The 11,297-nt window shown below is 36.1% G+C and overlaps 1 protein-coding gene across 2 annotated transcripts in view; it reads left to right on the forward strand.

The window, feature by feature from the left end:
- The window catches only part of nup214 (nucleoporin 214), a 67,122-nt gene extending 58,332 nt beyond the window's left edge, over window positions 1-8,790 (forward strand). For both annotated transcript variants that reach the window (XM_052115638.1, XM_052115632.1), the window contains exons 34-36: window positions 6,972-7,108; window positions 7,875-7,908; window positions 8,113-8,790. In XM_052115638.1, the coding sequence (XP_051971598.1) occupies window positions 6,972-7,108; window positions 7,875-7,908; window positions 8,113-8,149 (208 nt within the window). In that variant the 3' untranslated portion in view covers window positions 8,150-8,790. The remainder of the gene's footprint in view (window positions 1-6,971; window positions 7,109-7,874; window positions 7,909-8,112) is intronic.
- The last annotated feature ends 2,507 nt before the right edge of the window (window positions 8,791-11,297 follow it).

Below are 11,297 nucleotides of genomic sequence, written 5' to 3' on the forward strand. Positions count from 1 at the left end.
TACATTTATTTGATCCAAAATACAGCAAAAACATTGTGTGAACTATTTTTACAATTTAAAAGAAGTTTTCTATTTGAATATATTGTAAAATGCAATTTGTGATCAAAGCTGAATTTTCAGCATCATTACTGCAGTCTTCAGTGTCACATGATCCTTCAGAAATCATTATAAGATGCTGATTTTCTAATATGGGCATATTTAAAGTGCATTTTACTCATTTACATCTGAACACATATTTGCAAGCACTAGCATTGATGATAATGAGGCAGCATAAACACTAGATAAAATATAATCTAAACATTCATATTATTTTTATACCATATTACATATCATATTTATATCATTCAGCATACAATTTAAATACCTGCTTTAGCCAAAACGGCATTTAAATGTAACTAAAACTTGCTTATTAGGACATATTTCAAATGTCAATACTCTGAATCCTGTCTGGCAATTCTGGAAACAGTCCCACTAGTAAAATATGTACATGTTTATATAAAATAGCATGTCAACTAATGAAAACTAAATTACTTACTCGTCTGAAATTGTATCCTCGGCTGGATCAAGTCTCTCTTCAAAATATAAACGTTCATCAGAATCCCGCTCTTCTTCTGAGGAAAATTATAACTCTTCGTCACTATACAGGAGTTTCCTCGCCTGTGTATTGTGCGATCTCCCAAATGCGCAGGAAAAGTGAATGAATTTGATGTTATTAAGGCACAGTCGGGGACGTTTAGCATTTGCATTGATCGCCTCAGCACATTAGCGTATGAATAGCGTCCTCTGCCCGTGGGTGTGATCACATTAGAGATAATTAGCTGAGCCAAGAGAACATTTACATCGCTTTGTTTCATACAGATTACATTTCAGGAGAATATTAGTTTTAAATTTGAATTGTTTTATTTAAAAGTAGACATTTTAAGCTTTCTTTAGACATATGTTTCATGTTTGTGTGATAAGTATTCGTGGAGTTTCAGTTCATTTTTGTGACGTGTTTCAGAAATATGCTCGTTACACAGAGACAGATGAAAGCTCACCCTTTTTATTTTCTTTATTTTACAAAAGCACAAGGTTTTGTTGTTATTGTGAGTGTACACAAATAAAAGTAGACCCTTAATAGTCTCTAATGATGTCTTGCACTTATCTGTATGCCCAAACATTACAGAGTATTTTAAGTTGTTTCCGCTGTAATGATGAAAATATCCAAAAAGCGATTCATTGGTAAAACCGATTTATCGGTCGACCTCTAATACTGTGTGCTTATTGTGTACTTGTGTGTTACACTGAATTTACATTTAATCTGCTTGTAATCAATAAATACACTGTTGACTCTGAACCCAACTATATAAGTACCATGCATAATTAAATGGCATCAAATTATCTTTTCTTTTTTTATATGCAAATGTATAGTAGTTTATTTGCGATTTATTTAGAATTCGTCAGATCTTGGATATTTGATCTGATTATTGTGCACTTCAAATTCCTGTCATATTTTATTGCCCAAATAGTAAGCGAATATTTATAAATTCCACGAACGGCACGTTTTTGTGACATTCAGTTGAACTCCAAGCTTCACTGAGTGTCAACCAGAGCAGCTCCTGACAGGAAGAGTGTGTGAAGCTCTTCTGAAGCGATCTGATGCGCACCGTCAGCAGAGACACACATCAAACTCCCGAGAAAATACAAACCAACAAATAGAAACTTTGATAACTTTGAAGTTTCACTTCAAACATTCGTGTAATGGCAAATGTTTTTGATTGTTGTGGGTTCATACACGCAGAGGAGACGATGCATGCTTACTCTTTCTGTGGAGTGATAAAATGATTAAATTAAATATCAGAAGTGTTCATGACAAATAATGGCTTGTGGGTTTAATCAAAGAGCATTCAAATAACGTGTAAAATTTTAAATGATAGAAATATTTTATTATTGCTACAATTGCATAATATAATATAAATGTACTTCCTGCGGCAGCTGAAGAAATTCAGCCTACCAAAGACAATGATGGTGCACTTCTACACAGCCATCATTGAGTCCATCCTCACATCCTCCATCACTATCTGGTACGCTGCTACTACTGCCAAGGACAAGGGCAGACTGCAGCGTGTCATCCGGTCTGCAGAGAAGGTGATTGGCTGCAATCTGCCGCCGCTCCAGGACCTGTATGCCTCCAGGACCCTGAAGCGTGCTGGAAAGATTGTGGCTGATCTCTCCCACCCCGGCCACAATCTCTTTGAGACACTCCCCTCTGGCAGAAGTCTGAGGTCCATCAGGACAAAAACCTCACGCCACAAGAACAGTTTCTTCCCATCCGCCACTTGCCTTATCAACTAGGCCTGGTACTCCACACTCCACCTCTGGCTCAACATGCCACTGTACTTACTCTACTGCTCTTTTATTTTTATATATACTGTGTGGACATATTTATATTATATTGCTTATATTTTAATACTTGTTTTTTATATTTAGGGAATGTGACAAGCGCCTACAACACAAAAACAAATTCCTTGTATGCGTAAAAAACATACGCATATAAAGGTTTTTCTGATTCTCATTCTGAAATAGAATAAAAAATGTATTTTATTTTTATTAAAAAAAATCTATATTATAAAATGAGTTCCCAAATCCACTGTGTAAATATTATAATATTAAAAACTGAAGTTGAGCAAAGAGAGATTTTTAGTATTTAGAAATATTTTAACATTTTAAAGCATTACTAGTCATGTCGTTCACAAGTCTTAAAAGGAAATCATATTTCCCTATTTTATTATTTGATTTATATAGTTGAAGTTCAATATGTATATGACAATTTATATGACAATCATCATAATCATAATTATTTTGTGACAGTTGATCGTCAGCCAAATATCATAATCGTGACAGCCTAATATAAAGTGGGGCAAAAATATCTACATGCAGTAAAACTGTTCAGGTGGACATGTGATCAAATATTCTGCAGCTGTAGCATGCTCTCATCACATTATATAATGTGCTTTGTGTTTCAGCGTGTGCCAGGTGTTCAGATTATGAAAGAGACCAACATTTCTCTTAATAAAGACCAACCAAACACTAATGCCGAAAACTCTTTAATCAACAGTGTGACTGCTTTATAACTGTACAGTATGGTTTATTGACATGCAAACATCTTTTCTTTGTAGCGTTTTAGAAGTGCAGTTGCACCAGAATATACATGAATTTGCATATATGGCTGAAGCTAGCAAAAACATTTCATATTTCACCATAAAATAAGATTTTTTGCATTACAGTATGGATAATATAATTATTCCTTTTCGATGTGATTTTGGGGTGAAATATTGGCAGGTTTCATGAGATTCACTCATATTTTTCATGTTGAATTGATCCGATGAAATTCTAAATGCATGTGTTTCCTGGACATCTCATCTCAGTGTGTTTGTGACCTCACAGTGACTGTCTGAAAGAGAATTAAATGTTGGATTATTGTCATATTCATCTCTTGCAGTAGGGCACATGAGAGCGCTCGTCCCATCAGAGATGGTGTCGTGACGGAGTGTGTAGATTATAACAAGATTTTGTGTGTGTGTGTGTGTGTGTGTGTGTGTGTGTGTGTGTGTGTGTGTGTGTGTGTGTGTGTGTGTGTGTGTGTGTGTGTGTGTGTGTGTGTGGAAGATTACAGCTCAATGAGAGATCAGACTGAACTGCGATTTACTCACATACACACGACATCAGAATTAAAGTCATTCCTGCCTGTGAAGGTATTTTAATTTGATTGGCTGACGTGTATGTTGATGATCACATGACAGAGGTTGAATGGCTTTTGGACTGTATAGTTCATCACCTCTGACAGCTGCTGTTTATATATATATATATATATATATATATATATATATATATATATATATATATATATATATATATATATATAATTATTATAATTTTTTGTGTTTGTGGAGCTTTTTAATGTTCAGTGTATAAACACTAATGTAAATTTATTGTTGGTCCTAGATTATATGAAACTGAAAACCTGATTATAAGTAAAGGTAAAGCTTTGTAAGTCAAGCATCACTGTTACTGTTGCTCATTTAGGGTTAGTGATGTGATCAAACCTCCAACAGTAAGTATTAAACAGTGTTTGTTCTGTTACAGACATGATCTCTCAAATAAAGTGTGTTGTTATTGAGAAGTGTGCTGATGAAGACATCACACTTTTCATTTACAGGCCACATTCAGTAGTACTGTTCAGATCTAAATCTAAAGGTTTGTTCTGCCACTAGTTGATGCATTGGGTCCGTGCAGACTATTCGGGGATCACGTGATTGCTGATGTGTAAATTGACACGCTAGGGTTTAAATGGTTTTCTTGTATTTTATCTCACAATGGTGGACATCGTTTGGAATTATCCGTCAATGTTTTTAAATTAGTGGAAAAACTCTGGGTCATTTAAACTTCTCTGGGAGACTAGATGACAAGTTCAAATGTGTGTTTGTGTTAAAGGAATTGTTCACCCAAAAATTATTGAATAATTTCTTCACCCTTATGTTGTTTTGTAGTTATTTTAAGTCTGTATGTCACTTATGTATGTGACAATCAAACAGTTACATTTTGAAAAAATTTTGTTAAAACAAGTTAGGGTAACACAACCTCTGGATCTTTTACACTACTGTAAGATAAACCAACTTTTATGGGCGATTAGTTGACTAGTAAAAATGATTAGTGTTCTAAGCCCTAATTTGTATATGGACAAGTTGAGGTCAGAAGTTTACATACAGCTTAGCCGAATATTTTTAAACTCAGTTTTTCACAATTCCTGGCATTTAATGGTAGAACACATTCCCTGTCTCAGGTCAGTTAGGATCACTACTTTATTTTAAGAATGTGAAATGTCAGAATAATAGTAGAGAGAATGAATTATTTCAGCTTTTATTTCTTTCATCACATTCCCAGTGGGTCAGAGGTTTACATACACTTTATAAGTATGTGTTAGCATTGCCTTTAAATTGTTTAACTTGGGTCAAATGTTTTAGGTAGCCTTCCACAAGATTCTCACAATAACATGCTGGAATATTGTCCCATTCCTCCGGACAGAACTGATGTAACTTGAGTCAAGTTTAGGCCTCCTTGCTCGCACACACTTTTTCAGTTCTGTCATAACATTTTCTATCGTCTCTCTTTTGCTATTGTCTCACGCACACTTACACGCATCCATACGCGCGCACTAGGGCTTGGCAATATGTACAAAATATCTGGCGAAGACTGCCATCTCTCACCTTTTTGTTCACTTCGATCCATTTGAACTTAATAGCATATCACCGATTTTCTTCACGATAATAAACACCATGTCACATACTATATTTTATGAATCACTAATCACTACGTCGTGAGCCATCACGTTATTATCAAGCTGCAGCAAGTGTGCGCAGTTTCGGAGTTTGTACTTATTTACATGACCTGCTTCCTTATTATGTGAACTTTATTAAAGAATGTATTACAGCATCGTATAATAGTGTTTCCTTTAAAGACGCTCTGACATGCACGTTTTGCTTAAGTGGAATGGCAGCTCCGGCTCTGCTTTATTTCACAACAAGAGTGCTCCTGTATTTTTAAATTTTGTAACAACGAAAATTTTTCAAAACTAATTATTCAGCAATGTTACTTCTGACGAGAGCTGCAACAAACAAAGGTAATCACACACGCAATCTCTTCTTTTAGGGACAAAAACCAGCAAATGTCTTGAGATAAAACCCTGAACGATGATTTAAGGTGTGGTAACCGTGTTATAAGTGGAATAATTGACTCCGGCTTGTTGAATTATTGAAAATAATGCACACGAGGTGTTATTTGGTGTTAAAATGTATACTTCAGAAATACAGATTCACTTTCAATAAAAGCTTCTGAGAAAATTCTTAAACAACTGCTGATTTTTATCTTTTTCTGTCACAAACTAAATTGAACGAACCTTAATATACAGAATAACTGCTGAATGAATTTTAAAGCTGTCATTGTGCAAAACAACTTTTGTGTTCACTGTAGAAAGAAAGTCATACAGGTTTAGAACGACATCAGAGTGAGGAATTGTTGACCGTATTGTTTTAATTTTTGGGTGAATGACCCCTTTAAGAGCTCTGTCCATCTCCATACATGCAGTACATCTAATCAACCTCTTGACAATAGTGAGACATCAATCTATCTGAAGTGCTTCAGGCTCTCCAACTCACTCCTGATTGGCTGTGTCATATCACAGCTCAGTGTGTGTGTGTGTGTTCAGATAAAGCCATCAGTCCACAGGAAGGTCACTACAAATATTGACTCTCATATTAAGGTCAGAGGTGGGGGTATTTTTGAGTGAGTGAGGGAGGTGTTCTATTTCTGCTCTGTCTGTTGTCCTGCAGAGCTGGGTTTTCTGTCGGCTGTAATTTAATCCTCAATCTCTGGACACAGATCTGTCTGTAGGCACCTGTGCTCATACCGCATAACTCACAAAAATAAACGCGCTGACATTCTGTGCTGCATACTTACTCGCTGACAATGAATCAGTTTTCATCTCGTCAATGGATTCTTTGAGGATTCTTTGATTTTGTCAACCATAACGACAACGAGATGAAATAGATTTGTCATGACATGAATCAAATGGTTTTAATAATTGAAAGGTATTGCTGAAGTCAGTGGCTTTCACATGCGCTGGTTAGATGACTAGTGGAGAAGTTTTAAAAAGGATCAAAACTTGTTGAAGGATTTAGCATGCTGACAGTCAGCAATTACTGTTACACGCTAAACACAGCACGCTGTATGTGCCCTAAAACCCTCTCTGAGAAGCTGCTACTGTAATGTGCCCCTTTAAAGCTTCACCAACAGAAAACTAAAATATCTGAAACTTATTGATGAACTTTTCAGTTGTCCGATGACTAGTCGTCCACCTTACTCATTTTTGCTTCTTTAACTCTTCATCATAGCTGTTGATGATATTATTAATTTGCTGATTCTCTGTTTTGCAGGTTTGCTTCTAGCGCACCATCATTTGGCAGTCTGGCCAATCAGAATTCAGCGCCGTCATTCGGCAGCATAGCACAACCGCAGCCATCAGGGTTTGGAGCCCCAAGCAGCGGTTTCTCAGGCTTTGGATCTTCTGGTGGTGAGATCACGTCATATTTCTGTCTCCTTCACACCCAACACTGCTCCAGAGTTTCTAGGGTTTCTGCTTCAGCTGCCAAATGTAGTGCTTAATGGGGCAGAAGATCTAGAGGAGTGCTGCTTTTATTGTCCTTCCCTTATTTGTTGGCAGCAGTGGCAGTTTTAGAATTGATCAATTTATGTTTCTGCCACTCTGAGTGAGTTTGTACCAAAAGCTCTAGTGTAAGAAGATAAGGAAATGGTTTCATACCCAAGACCGTTTGAGTTACAACAATCAACAAACAGGGTCAGGGATACGGTTCACATAGACTCCGGTACGGTTCACAGTTGCTATGAAATCAGTCTGTCCTGAAAGCCCATTCACGGCATGACGCAACAAGAAGCGAATCTTATTCATTAGTGGAAAAAAAAAATCAAAGCTTATTGTCGATATCATGGAGTTTTTATCGTCATAAATATTGATATAATTTTATCGCCCAGCTGTAGGTTTTGTGATGGTGTGATTGACGTTATGAAGGCGTTGTGTGTTTGAGAGTGCTGCACATTCCCCCACTATAAACCCACTGCAGTACCTGTACAGCTCACTCTTCCATCATTCTCTCTCTTTCTCTTTCTTCTATACTAGTTAAAGATGTTTGCTAAGTGTCCCTAGTTCTGTGGCTCAAATCGATCATTTCTATTTCTGAAGGAGATTAGGTTAACGTTCAGCTGTTGTCCTGATGAAACTATCGCTCATGTTTACTTTTCTCTTTGCCTTGTGATTGCAGGTTTTGGAGGTTTTGGAAACACCAACACTAACCAGTAAGAAATCATTTTGTGTGAAATTTCTATGAAATGTATTTGTTGTAAATCATGGCTGGTCATGAAATAAAGACCACGAGCGAGACGCTCTATTATCTAGCCTTCTGTAGTTAGCTCATTATAATTGCTTCAGCAGATTTACTATTGATTAATTACATAAAATGATGATGTTTACTGTAGACATTGTTCATATCTCTATTGCAGGTCGTCGCCTCAAACATTCAGCAGTTGGAGAAGTTAAAAAAAACCTCCTGAATTCAGTCACTTTCTCTTTTGCATTTCTTAAAGGAGAAATATTGAAATATTGATTTGATTCGTGTGCATAATTTTATGTTTAAATGCAATATTATTCATAGCAGTGAGGTTTCATATTCTTAATGTGTGCTGCAGATTCACCTGATGTAATAAAACAAGTTTTATATCTGCTGTCACACTGTGTTTATTAGGTTTGTTCTGTTTTAACATGCAAAATGAGAAATAAACTCATGTCATTCTTCTGTTATCTACATGCTCCTGTGATATTATTGATATGTTCATGTGAACACACAGATGGTCACGTCTGTTTCTCATCACATTCACATATATTCACACAGCTGTCTCTGTATTTTAATGTTGATTAAAGCTTTTAAACTAAGACTTGACGTGATCTTTAGTAACTGTGTTGAGGTGACATCAGACAGACCCCTGTTTTCCATGTGTTGTTAATATCACAGTCACTCACACTGTTATCATACTGTAGATGACGCGTCACAGAGGTGTCCTGTGATACGCGCAGATATTTAAATCCATTATGTCACATGAGATTCATCACATCAGCCCTACTGTACACACTCTTTCCATATCTGACCATTGATGGGTGTACATACATGATTAAATAACAACATGACAACAATTACACATTGTACTCTGAGCTCATTTTTATTCACAGTTACACATAAAATACTGCGGAATAAGCAACAGTGCAGAGAGTGCTTCCCTCAAACAGGAAAATATTGATTTGGTGTATATGTGCCAGATCATATCAGGTTTCTCTCACCTCAATGATAAAAAGTGAAATCATTGCACAATGTAATTAATTGAGTGCATTCAGGTTTAAGTCTTGAAGTTGGAGAATTTAGAAACTAGTGCTGGGGTTTTTAAAGATCAGGGCAGATATAATACAATTTAACAACAGCAAATAAAAGATGTACACAAACTTATTTTACACTGTATTTTAAATACAGCACTGCTGCAAGTTTGATATTACTTTTATACAACAGTTGAATGAACACGTATTTAAAAAAGAAAATGAGGAAAAACTTGTTTATGGAACTAATTGCTTACACCACAGATCAGGATCTTCTGTTGCTAGTTCAAAATATGAGCACAAGCCCCTGTTCCTCATTCAAAAACATCGTTTCAGAACTACAAACGACATCTTGAGCTGTTTCTAACAAGTCACTTTGAGCGTGTGTGATTACCTGCGTTTGACATGACTCCCAAGCACCCTAACTTTATTCCACAGGTGTAGTGTTAGTCAGCTTTTCTGTGTAAAAATAGCCATTTGAGTGGATTCCCCCGGAGCATTTCACGTTTGCCGGTTTGCAAGAGTCATTCACTATAGAAACCGTTCTCTCCTCCGCCATGTTGAATGTTTATATCTCCTTCCAATGCAGATACTCCGGTATCAGGTAAGCGTCTTGAGTGTTTCTGATTCCTCCGTCTGTTGTATCTTTCAGCTGTGATAAGTGTAAATACTGAAGCTGTTAGTTTGACAGTATTTCCCAGCTGTAGGAGTATAGTAGTAATCCGAGCGATCGTGGAGTGAGAGACAATGACTTTGACTTCAAAGAAACCGCTCATCAAAGCACGTCAAACTTAACTGGCTCATAAAAAAAACACCTGCTGGCAAAAATCTTCAGTGTCACTAGGGAAAATAAAAAGACATACTGTAGCTCTTTTACACATCTGTGCTGCTCTTACACTTTAGTTTAGAACAGCACGAATACAAGCGGAGTGATGCAAACAGTGAAGCGTTTGAGACCATGTTCTGTGACATCAGCACTCAGATTTGAGGACCGGAACTTCTGCTTGTATAAATCTGTCTTTCGTTACTCAAAACTTCAAGGTCGGACAGTGCCACAATCTGTCACAACGATTTAAAATGACACTATAACCTGAGTTATGCTCAATTGTGGTCAGTAAGTAAAAATCATTCAGTAAAATCTGCCACACCAGCTGAACACCAGTGCTTTTTTCCAAACTCCTAACAGATAAAGTGCAGTGAGATGCATGTTGATGTTTTCTTGTTTGTTAGTCACTGCTGGATGAATAAATGTACGTGTAAGATGTGACCTGTCAGATGTCTCGAAGCACTTACAGACTAATAATCTGTTTACTTCTCTTCAGTATACTGAGCCCATATGATACATTCATATTTATAACTCATCTTCTTTTATTAACTTTATTGTATACTTAGTTATTCTTATGATATTGGTTCAGTGTTGCTCCAGCATCTCTGATGACCTTGAAATTGTGTTGTGATGTTGCAGTTAAATTTAGCTTGAGCTGAAGAATGTGAGCAATGTGACGTGATGAACTTTGACACTAAAGTAAGAGGCAGTCACCACAGTACATGAATATGACTGGGAGCTTTTCTCTTCCTGTTCTGTGGTTCTCTAGAGAATCACAAATGTTATTTATTAATTGCATTATATTTCAACAGGTTACATAGAATTGAGAAATTCTGCATCAATATTGCTTCTATTAAAACACAAATATCAAGTATTCTTGTTTATATTCTCTTTTGGTTAGTAAAGAAACCTTTTTTTTTTCCTTGTAGGTTTGGAGAAAGTTTTCTTAGTGTTTTACTAATGTTCTCCTTACCTCTATATTAACTTTCTGCAACTCTGCTGTATGTCAGTAATAAATCACTCAAATAAGTTGTCTCAAAAAACTCCCAGCAACGTTCGAAGAATGTTAGTATATGTTATTAAAAAAAAAACTCTTAAGAGAACATTTCTGGAATGTTTTTTAGTTCCTAAAAATCAAATATATAAATGGGATCCATATGCTAACATTTGGGGAACGTTCTGTTTTTGCTGGGTCCTTCTACAAATAATATTTGAAACTTTCTGCCATACATGCAAGAATTGACAGGTGGTGAATACTTATGTACATGTGACTTTTTTTATTTTTTATTTTTTATAAATTTGCAAAGATTTCAATCAAACTTCTCTCACATTGTCATTATGGGGTATTGTTTGTCGAATTTTGAGGAAAATAATGAATTTAATCCATTTTGGAATAAGGCTGTAACATCAGAAAATGTGGAAAAGTGAAGCGCTGGATTCACTGTACTAGAGGGAGAGAGATGATCAAATTGTTCAAACCGTGATGAGATTCTCTTA

Source organism: Xyrauchen texanus, chromosome 4 (genome assembly GCF_025860055.1).
Source record: "Xyrauchen texanus isolate HMW12.3.18 chromosome 4, RBS_HiC_50CHRs, whole genome shotgun sequence".
NCBI lineage: Eukaryota > Metazoa > Chordata > Actinopteri > Cypriniformes > Catostomidae > Xyrauchen > Xyrauchen texanus.